Here is a 24,970-nt window from a genome sequence, read left to right as displayed (position 1 = left end):
CGATCAGCCAGATGGTTTTGCACAGGCTGAGGAGGACATGGGCCAGATGCAGTTTGATTGGGATGCTGTGAAGGCACGGATAGCTCTTGACCCTGCTGTTCCTTGGGAGATGGGTCAGAACACCACTATGCCTAGAGGGATCAAGAGAGTATACTTGAATGATGAGGCTCGGCTATGGCATCAAATCTTGAGCAACTATGTGATGCCGAGTACTCATGAGACTGAGATCCCGGCTGCCATGATCACCCTCCTTTGGTGTGTGCTAGAGGGTAAGGACCTGTACTTGCCTCATTTTATCTGGCATTATATGGCCAGGGTCCACGTCCGAGGCACCCTCCCCTTTCCTTATCTGGTTACACGGCTAGGCCGTCAGGCTGATGTGCCTTGGGAGGATGCCGATGAGCGACCACCAGCAGCGGACTGCAGGAAGATCATCCCTCATAGCAGGAACTTCCTTGCTTTGGGCTACAGACCACCATCTGTCATTGCTACTGATGAGACAGCCCCTCCGTCTGCTGGACCCTCTTCATCCACAGCTGCCCCAGCTGCCCCTGCTGCCACCACTGCACCTCCACCCACCTCTGAGCCGGTTTATCGCCTCGTGCACCGTCTATTCTGCCAGCTTGATCAGATGGAGCGCCGTAACAGGCGCCGGTATGAGAGATTGGAGCGCTGCAGCAGGCGACGCTATTCACATCTGAAGCTAATGATCAGACAGGGCGCCGACATCCCCTCCGAGCCCGACACACCATCAGAGCCATCAGAGGAGGAGGAGGATGAGCACGAGGAGGAGCCTCATTCCCAGGCGGAGACTCATCAGCAAGCAGGCACAGAGCACGCTACACCACAGCAGGAGGCCCCACATCAGCTTGAGGCTGCAGATCCGGAGATCCCGATCCAGTCAGTCCCCCCTCTACAGCAGCCAGACTCTCAGCCCACCACCGCCACAGAGACCCCAGCTACCATCCCTACCAGTGATGACACTTCTTCACACCCGGCTTGATTGAGCATCAAGGACGATGCTTCATTTTAAGTGTGGGGAGGTCGCCATCTCTGGCGTTTATTTTGGTGAACTACTACATACTTTTTCTTTTATTTTGGATATTTTTCTGTATTTTTCTCTTTTTCTTTTATTGTTATTTTCTGAGTACTTATACATTGCTACTTGTGTATTTTACTCTATTTTCTGCATTTTGCATTTTTCGTTCATATTTTAGTTATTTAGCTCATTTTAGTTATTTAGTTTAGTTTGCAATTCTAACTTATTAGTGGATCAATTAGTATAGTTTACCCTTTTTACATAAGATAGCTTAGTTATAGCTTAGTTTAAATTGACAAATATAAAAAAGAGTAAGCTAGGAACTTGAACATAACAGATTTAAATCTACAAACCTTGTATATAGCATTACATGATGTAGTTAAGCTGACAATATTTCATCATGGAGGAACATTAAAACTTTAAAAGCTACCCTAAATAATTTTTTTATGAGAATAATGGGAATTTTTAACTAAACCTGCATACAATATATAAATGATATATGATGCTTGAGTTAGAGAACACACAGCATGTGAGTTTTGAGCTTAAACTGTATGGTTGCATTCAAACCATAATTTCATTTCTGTGTGTTACTTTTTATTCTGATGTTCTTTCCTTTGCTTTAATCTATATGTCCAATTATAGAATATAGAATAGATACATACCAAGAGAATGATTGAGGCCATCAATTGATTTTAGCTCACTCACCCCAAATCAGCCTACCTTTTACATCACCCTTGTTAGCCCCCTTGAGCCTTTTAAAACCCCTTTATTCTATTTAGCCAAATTACTAGCCTTAAGCAGAAAAACAAAAGAAAATCCCAAGTGAATCATTGGTTAGCTTAAGATAGAAAATCATGAATAGAGTCAAATGTGGGAAACCTTTTGGGAACATGGATGATAGAAACAAAAAGGTAAGAGAAGTTAAAAGAAATAAAATAAATTTGGGAAGCATGTTCATGAAAAAATCAAAGTGCTTTAATTGCCATGTGCCTTGAAAAAAAAAAGAGAAAAAGAGAGTTATTTTTCAGCATTTAATAAAAGGGGATCCAAAAGAAATTCCCCAATACAAAATAAAAGCAATGCACATGGAATAGAAAAAGCAAAAAGTGAAACATGAGCATGTAACAATAAGTGGGAAATATGGGAAATTAGGTAAAGAGATTTTGTTTTACTAAATATGTATGTTAGGTGAGATCTTAGTCTAATTAAGGATTCACTTATTAGCTCACTTGACCCTATACATAAATCCTTACCTTTACCTTGACCCCATTACAACCTCAATTAAAGACCTCATGACTTTTTGGTATGACTATATTCTATAATTGTTGATTGGTTAGATGAAGAACAAAGCTATAGAAAGCAAGAATAAAAAGAAAATAGAGTGAATAAACCCAATAAACACTGAGTGACTAGAGAGTAAACACAAAATCCAGTGAGGGTTCTATAACTCATCAACATATATCTGTGCTTAATTTACTAATTGTTTTGCAAGTTTGTACAATATTTTCTTTCCCATCTCATTTGCTAAAATGCTTTATTATTTAAGGGTTAGCTATATATATACATGACTCCTTGAGAATGTGAATTAACTTGACTACATGTAAGCTTTATATATGAGTAAATAAATTAGAGTTGCATGATGGATCATTCATTTAGGTAGTTGCATTTAAATTAGGTTGCATTGCATGACATTCCATCACTTTAACCTTAATTATTTACCTTGGATTTAGCATGAGGACATGCTAGTGTTTAAGTGTGGGGAGGTTGATAAACCCATATTTCATGAGTTCTTTTGTGCTTAATTAGAGTGATTTATTCAACTCTTCACCCACTTATTCACATTAATTACATGATTTTACTTTCCCTTCCTTATTATGTGATGTAAATGAAAAACATGTTTCCTAAGCTTTAAAAACATAAATTATTTTAGTGTGTTGAGTAGCTTCAGGTTTCCTAAGGCTGAATGACTTAAAGGATGAAAAAGAAAACATACAAAAATGGAAGGAGAAGGCAAAACGGAGCTTTAAGGAAACTGGTATCCACGCGATCGCATGGACGACGCGATCGCGTGCCAGAAGCAAAGAAGCAGCGACGCGGCCGCATGACTGACGCGACCGCGCGCCTTGAGTAAAACACCCACGACGCGGACGCGTGACTGACGCGACCGCGTGGAAAGGAAAAAGCTCCAGATGACGCGACCGCATGACCCACGCGGATGCGTGACAGAGGCCACGCACCAGAAATTGCAGAAAACGCTCATAGCGAATTCTGAAGCCCTTTTTGGCCCAAATCCAAGTCCAGAAGGCATAGACCAGAGGTTATAAAGTGGGGGAACGCATCCATTCAGAGAGAGCTCGCCAATTTCTAGTTTTCATGATTTAGATTTAGTTTAGAGAGAGATTCTCTCTCTCTCTCTCTCTTAGGATTTAGGACTTCTTCTTGTTTTGGGAGTAACTCTGGATCCAGGTTTTAATGTTCCTTTATTTCAATTTTTACCTTTATTTATTTGATTCCAATATTTGAATTGATTATTATAATTTAATTTATGAATTATTCCATGTTACAGATTTCTAATTGAATTAATGATATTTAAGGTATTTTCAGTTTATGATTGTTCTCTTTGATTTAAGTTGCCATTGCTTCCCATCTAAGGACACTTTTATTATTACAGCAATTTACTTTTTTTCCTTTTGGTCTTGGTTAAGAAATCAGTGACGCAACATTATCGAACTCAGCATAATTGATAATCGTTATCCTGCTAATTGATCTGAACCTCAATAATCCCAACTTTTTCCTAGGAAATAAATAGGATTCGAAGGTCAAACTAATTAGTCCCTTGACTTACCTTTACTTCATAGGTTAACTAAGTGGAATTAAGATACAACTTTCATTATTGTTGAGAGGGATAACTAAGTTGGACTTCTAATTTCCCTTATCTTGCCAAAAGTTATTTTACAGTCATTATTTATTTTTAATTGCCATTTAATTCACTCGTCATTTAAATTACTTGCTTCTCACCTTCTAAACCCCGATTACAACCTTTATAACCAATAATAAGAACATACTTCCTCGCAGTTCCTTGAGAAGACGACCCGAGGTTTGAATACTCGGTTAACAATTTTTAAGGGGTTTGTTACTTGTGACACCCAAAACGTTTGTAAGAAAGGTTGATTGTTTGGTTTAGTAACTATACTTACAACGAGAGTTTGCTATAACCTCTAAACCATCAATCTTCAGGTTCTTCAGCGATGCTATGCTTCGTAACACTGCCTTGTTGTTTAAGTGGTGGTGGCGCTTTGCAAAGGAGGACTTCTCGCTTTGGAAGAAGGTGGTCTGTTTCTGTAATAATCTGAGACCGAATGAGTTACTGTCCACTCAAGTGCTGCCTACTAGAGGAGGCCCATGGAAGGATATTTGCCATATGCAAATTAAGGAGCAACATCTCAGGGAGAAGATGATCACAGGCCTGACAATGGAAATTGGTGATGGACGACGGACTCGGTTTTGGGAGGATGTATGGGTACAGTGTGGATCCTTGAGCGGTTCCCCAGGCTCTTCTCTATTTCATACCAGTTGGGATGGGTTAGAGTGGATTTGGAACTTCCAATGGAGGTGAGAGTTGTTCCAGTGGGAGTTAGACCTTATGAGTCAGCTACATGAGACTTTGAGTCCTGTCAGGATAGTAAATAATAGAGAGGATAAGGTTGTGTGGAAATTTGATAGACTTGGTATTTTTTCGACTAACTCCTTTGTGTAGGTGCTACAAGAAGGAATGCTTTCAGAGGATCTTACTAGCTACAGCTTCACGAAGACCATCTGGAAAGGTCTGGTTCCGCTAAGAGTAGAACTGTTTGCTTGGCTTGTCCTGGTAGGCAGGGTGAATACCAAGGAACGGCTGAGTCGATTCGGGATTATTAGCCAGGACAATACGAGTTGTATTTTATGCACTAAGGATGTTGAGCAGGTCGATCACTTGTTTCTTGGCTGTGATTTTGCTTGGCAGGTGTGGAGTGTTTGGGTATCCGTCTTTGGCCGGCTCTGGTCTTTCCCGAGGGTGATGAAGGACCATTTTCTAAGTTGGACAGAGGAGCCGCGTGGAAAAGAGGCTCAAAAGCAGCGTCTGAGGTGTTTCTGTGCGATCATCTGGCACATCTGGTTGGAGAGAAATAGGAGGATATTTCAGAATCAATCCAAAGGCGTAGAAGATATTATCCATACAACCATGCTCAGTTGCAACGAGTGGAGTGGTGCCCTGTCCTAGTGTTGTTGATGGCTATGCCGGAGATGACACGTGGATCTCCTTTCTTTTGGTTGTTGGTATTTTTTGGAGTTGTTTTTCTTTTTGTGTTGTTTGACGCTGATTGCTCCACCTAGTGTGTTGAACTCTTTACTATTCAAAAAAAAAAAGAATAATATTCTTTAACTTTGTCAAGAAATTAAAAAAAAGAGCCTATCTATATTTTTATACGAGGAGAATTGGTGTTCAATTATTTTTATTATTTTTTATTTAAATTATGAATAACTTGTTATTTCAATTAATTCTATTTTTATTATATTTTTATATCTATTTAATAAATAAAAAAAGTAAATTAATATGCACATTAGTACTTATTGATACACTAGTTATGATAATCAAGATTTTAAAAATTGAATTGCTCATTTAACTATTTTGATTATTGATTCACTATTTTAGTAATTCAACATATTCATTCATAATTTAATCGAAATAATCAAATTTTAATAAAATAATATAAAAAATTATAGATGAATACATTAAAATATAATTAATATTATGATGTACTTATTAAAAATACACATTAAAAATACGACATCAATCAAAATTTTATAATATCATATAAATATAACACAACAATCAAATTACAAAAAAATTATCTAAATATCAAACAAGAAGGATTATTAGCCAAATTATTATTTGCATTGCTATCTACAAGTATTTTTTTTATTGATATTATTATCCCTACCTAAAAAATTATAATTAATTTAAAGCTAATTTTAATAACGAACTGGAAAAAGAAACTAATAGCAAGGACATTTAACTAAGTAACAGCACAGTTTTTACAAAAGATCCAACAATAACAACAGTAACCTTTTATTCATTCAGTAATTATAGTCTTATAGAAAAGGAAAAAAACAATAGTATTAATACAAATAAAACATTTCTTTTTTCAAAGAAAAGTAGATTAAATAATTAGTAAGAGTTGATAAATAAAATAAAATGGAAAATAAAAAATCTCGACACTATATAAATAAAGTATTTATGAGTTAAACGTGTTTTAGGGATATATACGAATATGGCGACGGGCTCAGAAAATTTTTATAATGGAACAAAAATATATTAAAATAAAATTTGTTAAATATCAATATATTTATAATTTAAAAGACACAAAAAAAATATATAATTTAAAACTAAAATTATATATATATATATATATATATATATATATATAAACTAATAATTTTACTTATATCTATAATAATTATGTATAAGAACTAAAATAAAGAATATGAATTAGAATTCAATTAAAAAGTTAATTTTTTTCAACTAATTTCAATTAATATTAGTTAATTTTTTTAAAATTACGTTATTTATCTTAAAATTTAAATCTTTAAGTCTCTAAAAAGTTAAAAATTTTTATAATTAAAAAATAATTAATGTTGGATAACTAAAAGTCAACTTCTTATAATTTTTTATTATTTAATATATAAATAATACTTTTTATCTCAACTAATTTTTGAAAAAAATAAAAATTTTATTTATATTTAAAAAACTAAACATCGGTTATAATTAATTGACTATTTTAAAAAGAATTTTATCACTATCTATTATTTTTTTATTTTTAGTTTTGATACTAAATTAAATTTAATGCAATATATATATATATATATATAATTGCATATTAAATTTAACAAAATATTTTTTTAATATAATTCTCAAAAAAATCATTTATAATTTAAAATAAAAACAAAGATAATATAATAATAAGATCAAATATATTTATTATTATTAATTTTTTATCAACCATTTATATATAATTATTATTAATTTGTTATCATTTAGTGAGGGTAAGTGTCCCTCTCTCTCTAACTTAAGTCCGTCCCTGCATACGATTAAGATTAGTAAAATTCTTTATTTCTTTTATTTTAATAAATATACAATAAATACATTAAAATTTTAATTTTGATATAATTTTTTAATTATCTTTGCAGCACATGTTAATCAAGTATCCTAAAATAAACGATAAAAACAAGAATATTTATCGTTCTCAAAGGACGTAAGAAATTCTCCGCTAAATGAGTCCAAGGAACAACAGAACATATATACGAAACTTGAATAAGCTATAAACTAAAACCCATTAACATGAGAAGATAAAACTCGAAACTAACAACCAAGACTTAAAATAATATATATTTTAGGAGCATTCATCATGGCCTAATAGTTATTACTATTTAATCTAATAATATATGTTAAAACTTATCCATCACCCTCTTCAGTTCCCTTTGTCGAATTGTGGTGTGGGCAGCAACTATGTATAATTCTGGACGGCCATATTTATTATTTTCCAAATAAAGAAAATTATTGTTTATGCTCAGCAAACTATAAGGGCAAAAAACAGAAATAAGCTAAGGGAGAAAATAATTTACGTGAATCAGTCAAAATAAAAATTGTTTCATAAATTCATCAATGTATGTTTATATGTAGTTTGAACCAGCTAAATTTAAACTCTATTTCTACATAATTCGAATCAGCTAGGTTCGAATTATACACAAACACACGCACACACTAATTCGAACTAGCTTGGTTCGAATTACACATAGTAATTCATGGTATAATTCGAATTATGCTGTTAAAAAATTAATAATTTATTAAAAAAATTATTAAAAAATTTATTAAAAAAAATTAATAATTTAAAAATTAAAAAAATATATATTTTATTTCATACGTTAAAAAAAAGCTAACAAAATATTTAATTACGAGACTTTTTTAAAATATTAATGAGCTATCAATTCGAATTCTATATGATACTTTTCTGTCCATTTTTAATAGCTCATGAATATTTTTTAATAAATTTTTTAAATTATACTACAAAAATTATTTTATCCTATGCAAAATAATTTTAAAAAAATGGCTTAAAAAATGTTAGAAGTACTATAAAAATTTGTAATATTCTAATAACTTAGGTAAATATATGCATGTACTCAAATTTTAAATAAAATACTCTACATAGTCAATAATAATTTAGAAATGAAAGAAAATATTTTATTTAATATAAAATAATTAAAAAATATATTTTATTCTATACAAAATAATTTTAAAAAATGGCTTAAAAGATGTTATGAGTACTATAAAAGTTTGTAATATTCTAGTGATTTAGGTAAATACATGATAAAAATATTTTTTCTTTAATTTCTAAATTATTAGTGACTATGTGGAGTATTTCTTTAATGTCTTAAGTCATTAGGACATTACAAATTTTTATAGTACTTCTAACATTTTTTAAGCTATTTCTTAAATTATTTTACATAGAATAAAATATTTTTTTTGGTATAATTTAAATAAATTTATTAAAAATTATTCATGATAATTTTTTAATAAAATTATTTAAATTATATGGTGAGATATTACATGATTCGAATTACGCATGGGAAAGTTCGAATCACTCTGATTCAAATTATATGGTGATCGATTCGAATTCTATACAATACTCTTCTGCCCATTCTTGATAGCTCATGAATATTTTTAATAAATTTATTTAAATTATACCACAAAAAAATATTTTATTCTATGCAAAATAATTTTAAAAATGGCTTAAAAAATATTAGAAGTATTATAAAAAATTGTAATGTCCTAATGACTTAGGACATTAAAGAAATACTTTACATAGTCACTAATAATTTAGAAATTAAAGAAAAAATATTTTTATCATATATTTACTTAAATCACTAAAATATTACAAACTTTGAAATTACTCATAACATCTTTTAAGCCATTTTTTTAAATTTTTTTGTATAGAATAAAATATATTTTTTAATTATTTTGTATGGAATAAAATATTTTTTTTTATTTTTAAATTATTATTGACTATGTAGAATATTTTATTTAAAATTTGAGTATATGCATGTATTTACTTAAGTTATTAGAACATTATAAATTTTTATAGTACTCCTAACATTTTTTAAGCCATTTTTTTTAAATTTTTTTGCATAGGATAAAATATTTTTTATAGTATAATTTTAAAAAATTTATTAAAAAATATTCATGAGCTATTAAAAATGGACAGAAAAGTATTGTATGGAATTCGAATTGATAGCTCATTAATATTTTAAAGAAGTCTCGTAATTAAATATTTTGTTAGTTTTTTTTTTAACGTATGAAATAAAATATATATTTTTTTAATTTTTAAATTATTAATTTTTTTAATAAATTTTTTTAATATTTTTTTTAATAAATTATTAATTTTTTAACAGCATAATTCGAATTATACCATGAATTACTGTGTGTAATTCGAACCTTGGTTCGAATTAGTGTGTGCGTGTATTTATGTATAATTCGAACCCAGCTGGATGTAGAAATGGAGTTCGAATTTAGCTGGTTCGAACTAAATAAAAACGTGCATTGGTAAATTCGTGTAAAATTTTGCTCCCATTAATTTATTATTGTGATTTGCCCAAACTATAACTCAAATAGTCTTTTTATACTCACCTAAACTTAATATATATCCGATTATACGAGATTTCATTTTTTTTCCGTGCGAATTTTATATACACGTATTTTTAATTATATAATAATATATTAATAAAAATAATTATTTTTATATATATTATTATATTATAAAAATAAATATAATTAAATGGACATCAAATTTCAAAAAGTAGGTGACAACTGCAATCATTACACAAGACTAGAATAGGAGCAATGATTAGATATAAAATTATTTACATGTATTTTTATTTAACCGTTAAGTTTTTTAAATTGAGCATTCATAACACAATATCAAAAGAATGTTAAATATATAATTATCTATTTTTTTTATCCCATTTTTAAAAACATGTAGTTTAACTTGAACGTAATTTTTAGCGTAAACTACGTACCAAAACCTTTCCTAATTTTTAAAAATGTTCACAAAAATATCTTTAACTTTTATATTTAGCAAAATACCTATATATTTGATCTAAAATTTTATAAAAATATTTAAAAAAATATAAAAAAATTAGACCAACATTTAATTTTTATCATTTTATTCATTTTTAAAAAGCATTTTTGATAATTAAAAAAAATATAGAAAACAATATACCTGGTATAAAATTATCAAATTTAAGATAAAAATATGTTATTTTTTAGGATAAATTACCCATGTAAATTAAGTTGGACAAAAAATTACATGAATCAACCAAACAAGTAATCGTTACAGGGTCAACTAAGAGGACATTTATATGTAATTTGAATTAGTCTAATTCGAATTACACACACCTACTAATTAGACGGATTCGAACTAGTACCCGGTATATTGACTCATAGTACTTCGAAGCATGCTGATTCGAATTATGGAATATTTTGCTAAAAATATTAAAAAAATATTAGTGAAATATTTGCCAAAAATATTAAAAAAATACTATATGAAGGATTACCATGTGTTTATAACACGCAACGGAAGAAAAAAAGGTAATCCTAAAGATCTATTTTGTGCTTAAATTTTATTCTAGAAATAATACATAAATCATATCTAAATACCTTTAGACACTTTAGTAAAAATCACTTTCTCCTTCGATGGTACCAAGGCGCTATGCGTATTCACACCGAGACCAATCTTTGCTGTCAACTCCTTGACTAATGGACATCTGATCTAAATTGAGAAACCTCTTGCAACTCTTTGCACACCATAAAATTCTTCTCCAAGAATTAGGCTCACATATATTTATGTGTGTAGAGGTAAAGGAATAAAATTCTTGTTATTCTCTCTGTAATTCCTTTACTCTTGGCATACATATATATATTATGAGATTTGTTACTGATTTTAAATTTGAATCTCAATTCAAATTTAAATCATATCTTGAAATTCTAAATCTGAATCCTTCAAATTTATGAATCATATCATAACTCAATTTGAAAACAGAATCAGTTAGGATCTCATCCAAATTTAGAAATAGAATAACTAATTATTCTCAAATCTCATTTAATATTCTCAATCATCATACTATTATTATATTCTTGGTGCTAGCAAAGAATATAATAATATTCCATTTGAATTAATATAATTATTTATTTGATCAAATCAAAATAATAATTAAATAATTCTACAGCAAAGATTAGAACACTCGTTAGTGTGTGACCCCATAGGTTCAATACTAAGCGGGTAGTAAATTAGTCATACTAAATTTACTAATCAAGGTTGGCGTCTAGCAACACTCCTCAACGACCCGATAGTATGAAGTAATATATTTTTACTAAGAACCTTAGAAGAACAAAGTATGATTCCTTCCATCTTTCTAACTCTTGGTTAATTCTTAGAGTATGGTTTAATTGTCAAACTCTAACTTGTTACCATTATTATAATGAACTGTGAATGACTTAAGAAACTCATTTCTTCATTTATTCAATCCCCTTGGCCAAGGTTTTATTCATCTCAGTCATTATAATCATAGAGCTCAAACTCTTTACCGAGAGTTGATGGATTCCTTATTGACTAATCATTAATTCTACAAGTATTTAAATCATACCCAATATCTATTTAACTAGCACCTTAAGATATTAGGTGTCCGGAATCAAAGTATAATAAATACATTGTTAATTACTATGACAGTCGCAGGTCAAAGGAAACTCTATTACCATGTTCATCTTGAGAATATCCTATTGACAAATATGCGGTAATTATAACCATTAGGAATTCTCAAAGTGAGTCAGTTCAATGATCATATATCTATATGCACCATCTATATATATAATTTAATAAATGAGATCTATTAATCTTCATCCAATGAAGACCATTATATATATATTGATCTTTCCGGATTATTAATGTCTTTTTTAATAATCCTATGACCAAGAACAATTTAGAATAAATTATAAAAGATTTATATCTCAATATTATGATCATTATCACAATGATAAATCTCTAAATTTAATCAAGGACCTTATTATATTAATATTTTAATATAATAACAATAATAAATTATTTGATACGTGATTGATTGGATTGTGGTCATACTACTTATTCCCAACACTATATAATATAAAAAAATATACTACAAAAAATATAAAAAAATTTATAAATATTAGTTGAATGTGAATTCTATAGCATAAATTTAATCTATGCAATTATTTCAATACACCAACAATTATATTTATATGGAGCTAATGCTAAATCGAATTCAATTAGTTCGATAATACGAGTCTATAAAAAAAATTACATTTTATAAAGTTTAAAAATTTTTATTATGTGATAGGTTAGTAACGAGTACATTACAAATCTTTTATAGTACTTATCGTAACAATGTTTAATTTAATAATTGTTATTAAAATTTTAATTGTATTCGTTACAAAATAAACATACTTTATTATATTAGGCTGGATAAAAATTAAACTATTTAAATAAATAACTCGGTATTTAGAAGTTAAGCATTATAATAGATTTTTGGGAAGTATTTATTATATTATAAATTCATAATTATGTAAGTATGTGAAGGATTTATTTTTTAAATTACGTTTTTAAATTAAATGGTTTTCAATATTATTAGATTGTCCTATTTTTAAATCGGTCAATTCATTTTATATTTATATATTGTAATTATTTATTTTGTAATGAGTACAACTAAAATTTTAATAACAATTATTAAATTAAACATTGTTATGAGTACTATAAAAATTTGTAATGTACTCGTTACTAATCTATTACATAATAAAAAATTTTAAATGTTATAAAATGCAATTTTTTTCATAGACTCGTATTATCGAACTAATTGAATTCGATTTAACAGTGGCTTCATATAGATATAATCGTTGGTGTATTAAAATAATTGCATGGATTAGATTTATGCTATAGAATTCAAGTTCAACTAATATTTATAAATTTTTTTTATATTTTTTGTAGTATATTTTTTTATATTATATAGTATTTTTCTAATATTTTTTACAAATATTTCACTAATATTTTTTCTAATATTTTGAATCAGTCCAATTCGAACTAGTATGTAAATTTGTGTGTAATTTGAATCACCTTTATTCGAATTAGTGGGTGTGTGCGTGTGTAATTTGAATCAAGTTTGATTCGAATTACATTAAATGTATAATTCGAATTAGCCTAATTCAAATTACATGAAAATGTGCTTCTGGTTGATTCATGTATCGATTATTCGTTTGGTTGATTCACGTAATTTTTTGCCCAGCTTAATTTATATGGGTGATTTGTCCTATTTTTTAATTATATTTTAAAAAAGAAACATCAAAATTTAATATGTAAAGTACTTTTTTAAAATATGTATTAAAAAAATATTAAAAAATTATCAAAATTTATTATTTTTTATCATTATTTTTAATTATTAATTCAATTTTTTTAATTTAATAATCTAACAATATATTTTAGTTTACATTTTTAAGTATTAATAATTACTTAATAACAAAAAATAATAAATTTTGATAACTCTTAATACTTTTTATATATTAATATCATAAAAAATAAAGATATTTTTGTCCATATATTAAAAAATTAGGAACAGTTTAATATTATCAAATTTTAAAAATAAAATATCTCACTCTATTATTCTTTTCTTCCTAATTAATGAGGCGGCTCCCATTAATAATAGAAAAATTTTCTTGTGTGCATTGAGAGCAAATGAATAATTTTGCTTTGTGTAATTTTTATTAGTTTGAAATTAGTTTCTATTTTGTTAATATTTTAAAATTTAAATTAAAAATTACTATAAGTCGGTTGCTTTTTACCAGTAGTTTGAAGTTTTATGGACCAAATCTAAACTTAGATTCGATGCTAAAAGATTATCGGTTCTATTTTAATTCGATTTAAAAATAACTCAAAATAAATTGGTTAAATTAGATTGATTTAATGTAAAATTAATATATACAAATTTATAAATTTTATACATAAAATAATAAAATTTATTTTTAAAAATTAAATTTAATAAATATTATATTATATTTATACTAAAATAAATTATTTTAAAATATAAATCTGTTCGATACTTCGTGTTGTGGACGGGTCGTAGGTGCTTTCGGGGTGCGATGGTAGGAACCAGTTTTGGTTTGGGTCTGGAGGATAAGGGCGGAGACGTAGCAACCTCCCAAGCTACTGCGATGCGAGGGGGGAGTCATTTGCAATGACATTTCGACGCCCAAGTTAGAGTTTCTATAGATGACAGTAAGAGTATGGAGGTAGTGACGTATCCCTTCCCATATATGCTCTGTCAGTAGGGCGGGTCCCAGAGGAGAGGTCCCTTTCATGGAAGCTTCCTCTCCCAGCTGTCGCGTGGCTGGCTGCTAGGGAATTGGTGTCCGGGTCACAATCTGGGCGTACGAGGCCCGTTGGGTCGGCCGCTCTGGTCGGGTCGGACAATGCACCAGCCGAGCTGGGCCGGAACAGTGCCCCCAACGCGTCAGTTACGGCCGTGAGCGTTGTTGTTGGCGCGCTCTGTTCTCCCACATGTGTCGTCGCTTGGTCGGTGTGCCATTAGTCGTGGTAAGGGCGTGCCCCCTACGCACGAGTGAGGCTCGTCGCCTCGAAGGAATGTCTTGCGTCACCTCGATCTTCGCACCGAGCATTTAATGCTTTTGATGGCTGATTCAAACCCTGCGTGAAAAGTCCACTTTGCTCTTGTCTTTCGCGCTTCTTATGCGTCAGTTTCCACTTCAGTTTCCTTTCACCTTTTGCGCTTCTAACTTCCTACTATTACCACGTTTCCTTCATGCCTCTCATCTCCCCTGAAATTCTTCGCTCTGAATTCGTTTATGTGCTGCCTATTTTCCTGAGATTTTCCCAGTTCTTCTTTGATCATCACTCTTTTGGTAAGTTTCCTTTTTTCCTTCTCTTCTTATTTTCACTTTTGCGTTTATGTTGTTTTTCTGCATGTTGCTTCTGCGCCTATATTGCTTGTTTTGGGTTGCATGCTAGGATAGTTCCAATATTATGTAGACATTAGGGGGGTAACCATTTCAGGTTTTTGGTATTTAGGCTTCGTTTTAACCATAGATTTAGCCCTTGCTTGACTGTAGATATTGGATAGGCAAACTGTAGTCTCTGGTGTTAGTGCCGGTTTTCCGACCTCATAGACTGACTCTGAGTGGTGCCCCAACTGTAGGTATGGTCCAACGCTCCGTCGCGAGGGTTCCTGTTGTGAGAGCACCCTACGACCGATATGCCTGGGTGACCTCGGACCTGAAGGACACCCCTAATCAGATGACCTTAGAGGAACTTACGGAGTTTCAACAAGCCAAGTACCTATGCGGGGGAGGCCCTGAGGAAGCTAATTACGAGATGTTTGTTCCCGCTGACCAGGAACAGATATTCCATCTAAACCTACACACTCCTCAGGTTGCTAATTGGATCTGGATGTATAAGACGATGTTTACCAATTTGGGGGTTCGCATCCCTTTCTCCCCCTTCCAAATGGCGCTGCTTAACCGATGTGATGTAGCGCCGTCTCAACTGCATCCGAACAACTGGGCTTCTATCCGCTGTTTCGAGATGGTCTGTGAATATTTAGAGTTGTCGACCTCCGTTGAGGTCTTCTTGTTTCTCTTTATTTTAACAAACCCTTCTAAAGAGGGGAGGGCCAAAAAAGGCTTCATGTCCTTCCAGTCAGCCTAAGGTCGGAGGATTTTTAGCCTGTTTGAGGATTCTTACCATGGTTTTAAAGATCAGTACTTCAAGGTTCACCCTGCTGATGGTCGGCATCCCTTCTGGTTGAACTTGAAGGGGAAACGCCGCATCCCGACTATTAGAGTTTCGGGGCGGGGTATAATGCCTTCACAAAAGTGACATACAAAGGGTTGTCTCCCGAGAATAAGAAAGTTGCCGACGTTTTGTTGGCTATCTTTTGCAAGAATCATGTTAACCCCATCTCCTCATGGGTGATCGTGACATGGCCAGGGGTTATATAGGTGGGTAGTCATTTGGTTGTATGCTCGTGTTTGTTATTATTCATTTATTTCCTTAGCCGGTTTGCCGACTAATGAGTTTTTGTGTCTTGTTTCAGTGTCAATGGATGGCGAGCAAGTTGGACTCGACACTCTATTCAACACATTTCTTTTTGAGGGTAGTGATGATGACTCCACTACGCGTACCAACGAGGTGCCACATTCCTCTGCTGTCGAGGCCGAGGCCCAGTCCCAGCGTACCCAAGGAGAGGTGGCTGGGATCAGCTCTGGTCCGAGTCTTCGGCCGGCGGTCGACGGAAAGGGTGGAGGACCGGAGGTAATAGTTGTTGACAATCCGAGGAAACAGAAACCAACTTCCAGCCCGAAAGGGGCCCTTACGGTAATGGAGAAGAACTTTGATGCAAGTAGTTTTATCGATTCCTAACTTCTACCTGGTACCGAGGACTTCTTCCTTGGGGAGAGACTGGCGTTGTCGCACGCAACCGCCGTTTTCAAATCCCCCCTGATGGATCCAACCGACCCATCATCAGCAACAAACTTCATCATCAGTAGCTTGGTAAAAATCACAGCTCCGAACTCATTGATGGTTTTCCTTCCCAAGATGATGTTGTAGGCCGTGGAGTCTCTTAGAACGATGAACTCTTCCATTACCGACCTCTTCCCCTGACCTCCTCCTATGGAGATCGGTAGGGAGACTACGCCATCAAGATTGATAAAGTTATTGCCTAAGCCGACCACACCGTGTTGGTGGGTTTTCAGGTCGGTGTCTCGGAGGCCCAGAGCATCAAACACATTACGGAACATGATGTTCAAGTCAGCTCTGGTATCTATGAGGATTCGCCTGACCAGGCCAGTTCCCACTCTTGCTGTGATCTCCATAGGAGGGTTCATCTGGCAAGTCATCGAACCATTGATCCTCTGGTCCGAATGATATTGATGGTACCCTCCTGGAGGAAGGCGCAGGACTGGACGATGACACAGACAAGACTTTGGCATCTTTCCTGCATGCTGACTTCGACCTGGGGGCAGTGTCTCTCCCGACCACAACCTCACAATGGTGAGGCCGCGTTCATTGTCCTCCTCGGGTTCTTGTCTCGGTCTCACGACGCGGCTCCTATCGTTGCCAGATCGGTCACGATCCCACCTCCTGGGTTCTCTTATGAGGTGAGAGAACTCTGCCAGCTTACTTTTCGGGACCGCCTGCTCCAGAGCATCCTTCAAATCGAAACAATTTTGGGTCTTGTGGCCGAAGCCCTTGTGGTAGTCGCAGTAGAGGTTTTTGTTCCCTCTAGTTCTATCCTTGAGTTCTCGTGGCTTCGACAGGATGCCTTTGTTGGTTATCTACTGATATACCTCGACGATCGGGGCTGTCAGGGGGTGTAGTTAGTAAACTTGCCTACCTGGGGGAACGGCTTGAAGGCTTTAGCTGGCGCTCCGTCCTTGGAGTGCTCCTTAGGCCTTTCCCTGTTACCGGGCTGACGAGCAGGGTTATAGGCAGGCTGCCGCTTGTTGGCTGCAACGACTTGGCTAACCTCCTCGTCATTGATATACTCCCTAGCCACATTTTGGATTTCTTGCATCGTCCATACGGGCTTGGTGGTAAGGTGCTTCCTGAAATCTTCGTTCAGCAATCCGTTCATCAAGCATAGACTGGTCACCGAGTCGATCAGGCCGTCAATCTCCAAGCATTCATCATTGAACCTATCCAGGTACTTCCTGGTCGGTTTTCCGCTTCTCTGCCTCACCCCTAGCAAGTTGATCGGGTGCTTTGCTTTAGCAATGCACGTGGTGAACTGAGCCAGGAAGCGCGGGTTATGTCCGCAAAGGTTATAACAAAGCCCTGGGGGAGAGCATTAAACCAGCGGATTGTCGGCTCCCCTATGGTTACGGGGAAGGCGCGACACCTTACTTCATCATCCACACCTTCTAGATTCATCCTGGCCTCAAAGGCCGTTAGATGTTCTTGAGGATCTTGGGTGCCGTCATATCTCATGTCCGTTGGCTTATCGAAATGCTTCGGAAGCCGGACCTCGAGAATGGAGTGGTGAAAAGGGGTTGCCCCCATGATCACAGGGCGTCGTGGCATTCTCCTTAGTCTCTCCCTGCTATCCTCTCGGTTTTCCTCCCCAGTGTGTCTCACTGGAGGCCGGTTGTAGATTATAAGGTCTTGCCGTCTCCTCGGCACCTCTCTACTTTCCCCTTGGCTTTTGGGATCGGACCGGTAGGTCGGTGTGCCCCTAGATTAGTCTCTTTGGGGGCTTCTCTCTCTGGTTTCCCTCCTCCTTTGAGGGGATGGGGAACGATGCTGCCTTGGGGCGGGCCAGTAGTGCTCTCTGCTTGCTAGCTCCCGTTCTAGGTTCTACACCCTGTGGCGCAGCTCCTGCATTATCCGAGGATAGTCGCTCCCCGTCCCTTCGAAGGGACACCTTTCCCGAGAGTGGGAGGGAGGCTCCCCTCGGCGCGGGGGCGGGGGGGGGGGGATCTCGTGCGTTCGCGGGAGGAAGCCAAAGATGCTACCCCACTGGTTCGGGGAACCACTTCCTCCCTACGTGGCTCGCCTCCGTCATCTCTTCCCACAGGACCTAACAGGAAATCCATTCAGGCCAGGTCCCCACAGATGGCGCCAATGTTCAGTACTTTGTGTCCCGGACGGGTCGGAGGTGCTCTCGGGGTGCGATGGTAGGAATCAGCCTTGGTCTGGGTCTGGAGGATGAGGGCAGAGACGTAGCAACCTCCTGAGCTACTACAATGCGAGGGGGAGAGCCACCTGCGATGACAATCCGACGCCCAAGTCAGAGTTTGTACAGATGGCAGTAAGAGTATGGAGGTAGTGACGTACCGTGGGGAAGGGGTAGGGCCCTCCCTATATATACTCTGTCAGTAGGACGGGTCCGACAGGAGAGGTCTCTTTTCTGGAAACTTCCTCTCTCAGCTGTCGCGTGGCTGGCTACCAGGGAATAAGTGTCTGGGTCGCAATCCGAGCGTATGAGGCCCGCTGAGTCGGCCGCTCTGGTCAGGTCAGACAATGCACCAACCGGGCTGGGCCGGAACAAAATCATACAATATAGGGTAAAAAATATTAATTAAAATATAAAATCGTAATAAAATATTACTAATTTTATTCAAAAATATATATTTTTATTAAAAAATTTTTTGAACCGAATCAGATAGCTTAAAGTATAATCTGAATTCGATTAAAAAATGATACTGTATAAAAATAATAAATTCAAAACCGATAAAATATGCTTTAGATTCGGATCGGATTGGATCCTAGACAACATACATAGAGCCAGGGACGGATCTATTCATGAAATAGTGGGGGCAAGTGCCCCCAGTGAATTTTTGAAAACTTCTTAATAGTTCTTAATAATATAAGTTAGTTGTCCCACCATAAAATTAAGTTTGCCCCCACAACAAAACTAATATAGGTTATTGGCAACTTTTGCATATATTTTCATGTTTGAAATAAAACTAAATAGTAATTTTAGCCTTTTTGATTGGTTGAAAAAAAGAAAAAATCTACCTCTAAGATAATACATTGGTGCTGTGATATTGGACTTATTAAAATTCTCTAAAATTTTAAAATCTTAAACAAAATTATCTTTACTAATTTTTTGGTTAAATAATCATATTTTATAAATTACAATATTATAATAATTATAAAAATTATTATTATACTATATATATTTGCCCCCACTATTAAATTTTTTTGGATCCGTCACTGCATAGAGCTGGAGACATGCTACCATCATGAGCAGGAGAAGTGAAGGCAGATTCGTGAAAGGCAGAGAGCGAGGCGGGTGCTCGCCTTTTATATTTTCAACACATAGCTTGAAGAGGTGGCAAAATGAGTCAAATTTTTACTAATAAAATTTTGACAACATTTATCCATCAATAATTTAACAGTCAATAAAAGTGATTACTAATAGTCTCCTCGTTAATAATGTATTTTGAAAATTAAGTTGGATTGGTTTAGTAGTTAACTCACTAGTTTATTGTTTAAATAAGTATCGAAAATTTGAATTTTGCTTTATAAATGTAGTAATTTATTGGCCAACAATAAATTTTTAATTAAAATTCAGTACCACAACGAATTAATCCTTGACTTATCAAATAAAAAAATACTGTGAATCATAAAAGAAAAATAATATATTTTAAAAATTTAAAAATAATTTTAATTGATTAATATTGGCCAACAACTAACTATTGATGGCTTGGCGAACTGCGCCTCAATAAATATAAATAGTTGATAATTAGATATTTCGATTTGCGCCATTCAGCATGAACATTTACCATGATATACCGTGTGTTTGGATTATGGTTGATAAATAAAAATTTATATAAATTAATTTTATAAACTTGATTTTGTATAAAATATTTTGATTTATATTTGATAATTTTATATTAAAATAGATTATAATAAAATAAATATTATTTAAATTATATTATTTATAATTATTTTTAAATAAAAAATTATTAAAATAGATATTAATTTTAATAATTTTTGTATATTATTTTATTATTTTAATTTAGATATTTGAATAAATTTTATTAATTAATTTTATAATAAAATTAATATTTATTTATTAAAATAAAAATAATATCAAAATTGGTAAAATATATTTTTAATTAAAACTAAAAAAATATAAATTTTAGAGCGAATTAAAAATAATAAAAAAAATTAAATATTTACTTTGATAATGATTGAAATAAATTAGCAAGTTTTTTATGATATTTTTTATATAGCATATTTTTAGTATTCTTGTACTCTTTTTTGTATGCTATAATTTTTTACTATTATTATTATTTACGACTAATTTTATTTAATTTACTTTATCTAATGGGATTAATAAATTATATTATAAAAAAATAATACACAAAAATCACAATTATAAAGTGTATAATGTCAAACAAATAGTTAACAAAAAATAAAAATAATAAATAATAAAAAAAAGAGTTCATATAAATATAATAATAAGAATTTTATAAATAATACAATAACATACATAAAAGATAAAGTTGGTAAAAAGTAAATAAAGATTTAGTGTTAATGGCTAGAAGTACGTGAAACGCAGAAACTAAAAATTGTTGGGAGCCACTTAGATAAAATGTCAAAAACGTCTTTTTTTTTAAAGATGTTTTTTAAAAATTAAAATTTAACACATATAATCAATTAAATTGTATTATTTTTATTAAAATTAGAGCGGATAAATCAGTTTAGCAAAAAAATTAATAAATTAAATTTTGAACCGATATAAATTAATATTTTTTTATAAAAAATTACTACAATATTCCTATTATAAAAACACAACTAATATATATATATATATATATATTTGAAAGCTTTAAATTCTAACCCTATAACGATAGAGAAGAAAAGAGCTAGAATTTAGGATTCTCAAAATTAATATATATAATAAGAGTATTTTAGTTATTTTATATAATAGAGGTATTGTAGTTATTTTATGATATTTTTTATATAGTATATTTTTAGTATTCTTAGTACTCTTTTTTAGTATGCTATAATTTATTATTATTATTATTATTTACGACTAATTTTTATTTAATTTACTTTACCTAATGGGATCAATAAATTATATTATAAAAAAATAATAAAAAATAATACACAAAAATCACAATTATAAAGTGTATAATGTCAAACAAATAGTTAACAAAAAAAAAATAAATAATAAAAAAAGAGAGTTCATATAAATATAAATAATAAGAATTCTATAAATAATACAATAACATACATAAAAGATAAAGTTGGTAAAAGGTAAATAAAGATTTAGTGTTAATGGCTAGAAGTACTTATTGAAACGCAAAAATTAAAAATTGTTGGGAGTCACTTAGATAAAATGTCAAAAACGTCTTTTTTTAAAGATGTTTTTTAAAAAATTAAAATTTAAGACATATAATCAATTAAATTGTATTATTTTTATTAAAATTAGATCGGATAAATCAGTTTAGCAAAAAAATTAATAAATTAAATTTTGAACCGATATAAATTAATATTTTTTATAAAAAATTACTATAATATCTCTATTATAAAAACACAACTAAAATATCTCATATATATATATATATATATATATATATATATATATATATATATATATATTGAAAACTTTAAATTCTAACCCTATAACGGTAGAGAAGAAAAGAGCTAGGATTTAATATTCTCAAAATTAATATATAATAAGAGTATTTTAGTCATTTTATATAATAGAGGTATTGTAGCCATTTTTTATAAAAAATAATATTAATTTAGACGGATTCAAAATTTAATTCACTGTTTTTCGGTTAAATTAATTTGTCTTGACCTAATTTTGACAAAAATAACATAATTTAAGTGATTATATGTGTTAAATTTTAATTATTAAAAAGTATCTTTAAAAAAAGACGTTTTCTGCATTTTTATGGGAGCATCCCCAAAATTGTTATTTCCTGTAAACGTGATTTTGAGGACAAAATTATTTCTACATTCATGAGTAAAAAATAGGAGCCACTTAGATAAAGACGTCTAAAACTTCTTTTTTTAAAAATATTTTTAGTAATAAAAATTTAATATATATAATAGATTAAACTGTGTTATTTTTGTCAAAATTAGATCAGATAAATTAATTTGACCAAAAAATCAGTGAACTAAATCTTAAATCAGTCTAAATTAATATTTTTTATAAAAAATATTTACAATACCTTTATTATAGAAAATAACTAAAATATTCTTATTTTAATATATACATATATATTAATTTTGAGAATCCTAAATCTATCCTAACCATTCTCTTCTTTCTGTGTCGTTATAGGTTCAGATTTAGGGTTTTCAAAATATATATATATATATAATAAAAATATTATAATTATTTTTTATAAAAAAATATAAATTTAGATCGATTTTAAAATTTGGTTCATTAATTTTTCGACTAAATCAGTTTATCCAATTTAATTATGACAAAAATAACATGATTTAATTAATTATATATGTTAAATTTTAATTATTAAAAAATATCTTTAAATAAAAAAATTTTAAAAATATTTATTTTAATGATTTGCCAAACTAAAAATTAAAACTTTCAAAAAATTTAAATGTCTTTCTTCCATTTTAACGCCAAACATACCCATGATCGTCGTTATCAGTGACACTAAAAAAATTAAAATTTTTAGTCCTTAAATAAACGTGCAAGATAATTAATTAATCAAAATAAGAATATTCTCTCAAAATACCTAACAATTACTCTATATTATATGAGGCAATGGTAGCCATGGAATGCTATCATGCATCCATGGCGCTCTATATATACCCCTTAGATGTTAATTAGCACACAACACACTCCATTCCCGAACAATAAACACTCATAATCATTTATCAAATCGTCACCATGGCTATCTCGAAACCCATTGCACTTGTTGCTTTCATAACCATCCACCTAGTGATGATGATCCACACCGTGAACTCTTCAAAAGAGGTCTCATTCACCTTCGAAAGTTTCGAGCCGGGTGACTTGGATATCGTCCTCGAAGGCGATGCCACGATCTCAAAAGACAATGACATACACCTTACTAAGGTGAACGATGCTGGTGTCCCAGCACATAACAGCGTGGGTAGAGCCTCGTACTCTGCCCCCATCCGTCTGTGGGACGCCATCACCGGAGAGGTGGCAAGCATTTCCACCTCATTCAACTTCTTCATTAAAGCCCCTTACGACCAGAACTCTCCCGCCGATGGCATTGCCTTCTTCGTCGCTCCACACGACTCAACCCTCCCTCCTGACTCCTCCGGCAGATTCCTCGGCCTTGTTGCTGGCACCTCGGTTACCCGCGGCGGCAACTCCACCGCTGCTCGCTTCAAAGCCTCATCAGCGGCCAGCAACAAATTTGTTGCCGTTGAGTTCGACACCTACACGAACCATGAGAACAAAGACCCAGATTACAAGCACTTCGGAATCGATGTTAACTCCATTGTGTCGTCAAAGTACACAGAGTGGACATACTGGGAGAATGGAGCAGTGGAATCAGTGAGCATAACCTATGATCCTGTCGCCAAGAAGCTCAAGGTTGTTGGTGTTTATGGGACCCACGATCGCATCGAATTGTCTTATGACATAGACTTGAAAAGCGTGCTTCCAGAGTGGGTGAAGGTAGGGTTCTCTGCCTCCACGGGAGAAAATACGCAAGTCAACAACCTTCAATCTTGGTCTTTCAGTTCAACCTTAGTGACCGATGCTCCTGAAGGCCATATTGCTACTGTTGTGTGATTCTAATTGAATATTTGGATCCATCCACTATATATGCATGCCTACCTACCTTCCAATAAGGACAACCACTTAAGAACTCAGTCCATTATTATTGTGATTGAGCATGCATGCCTATATTTGTATGTTATTTAATTAAGGTTGTGTTGCCTATATATGTTTAGTTTGTGTCGTCATGCTCTGGATTATTACATATGATGTTCTATAAATAAATTACTTAATTATGTAACCTTTTGTTGTCTCTTATACTTTTCCAATTTCTTTCCTCATTTCCTTTGCCTGCTTTATCTTCTCATGTGAAATTACTATTTTAAGAGACAACAAAACTTAAGCCTCAATCAGCTTAAAATTATTTCATTTTATATTTATTAATTATTACTAAAAAAAATATAAACAATAAACTAGATACTAAGTAATTTTTAATTATAAACAATAAAGTTAGGTAGTCAACTAGTTTTTTTCTTCTTTTTCTTCTTTTAATTATAAACAATAAAATTAGACGGTCAAGTGATTTTTAACCAAATTCCGTTTATCATATGTGTGTTTGTTGTT

At 32.3% G+C, this 24,970-nt stretch overlaps 2 protein-coding genes across 2 annotated transcripts; one reads left to right on the top strand and one right to left on the bottom strand.

Moving 5' to 3' along the window:
• Positions 1–16,583: 16,583 nt before the first annotated feature.
• Positions 16,584–18,228, bottom strand: LOC107615993 (uncharacterized). Its single transcript, XM_016318003.1, has 3 exons — positions 18,073–18,228; positions 17,564–17,956; positions 16,584–17,477 (listed from the first exon to the last, which is right to left on the bottom strand). The coding sequence occupies exons 1-3, from the start codon at positions 18,226–18,228 to the stop codon at positions 16,584–16,586; spliced, it is 1,443 nt and encodes a 480-aa protein (XP_016173489.1).
• Positions 18,229–23,482: 5,254 nt separating this feature from the next.
• On the top strand, positions 23,483–24,685 carry LOC107619700 (agglutinin-1). Its single transcript, XM_016321995.2, has one exon. The coding sequence runs from the start codon at positions 23,546–23,548 to the stop codon at positions 24,419–24,421; it is 876 nt and encodes a 291-aa protein (XP_016177481.1). The 5' UTR covers positions 23,483–23,545; the 3' UTR covers positions 24,422–24,685.
• Positions 24,686–24,970: the final 285 nt, after the last annotated feature.

This window comes from Arachis ipaensis, chromosome B9, assembly GCF_059453495.1.
Source record: "Arachis ipaensis isolate K30076 ecotype BB chromosome B9, ASM5945349v1, whole genome shotgun sequence".
In the NCBI taxonomy this organism is placed as follows: Eukaryota; Viridiplantae; Streptophyta; class Magnoliopsida; order Fabales; family Fabaceae; genus Arachis; species Arachis ipaensis.
Note: the sequence above shows the minus strand (reverse complement) of the source record. Positions and strands in the feature narration are given on the sequence as shown.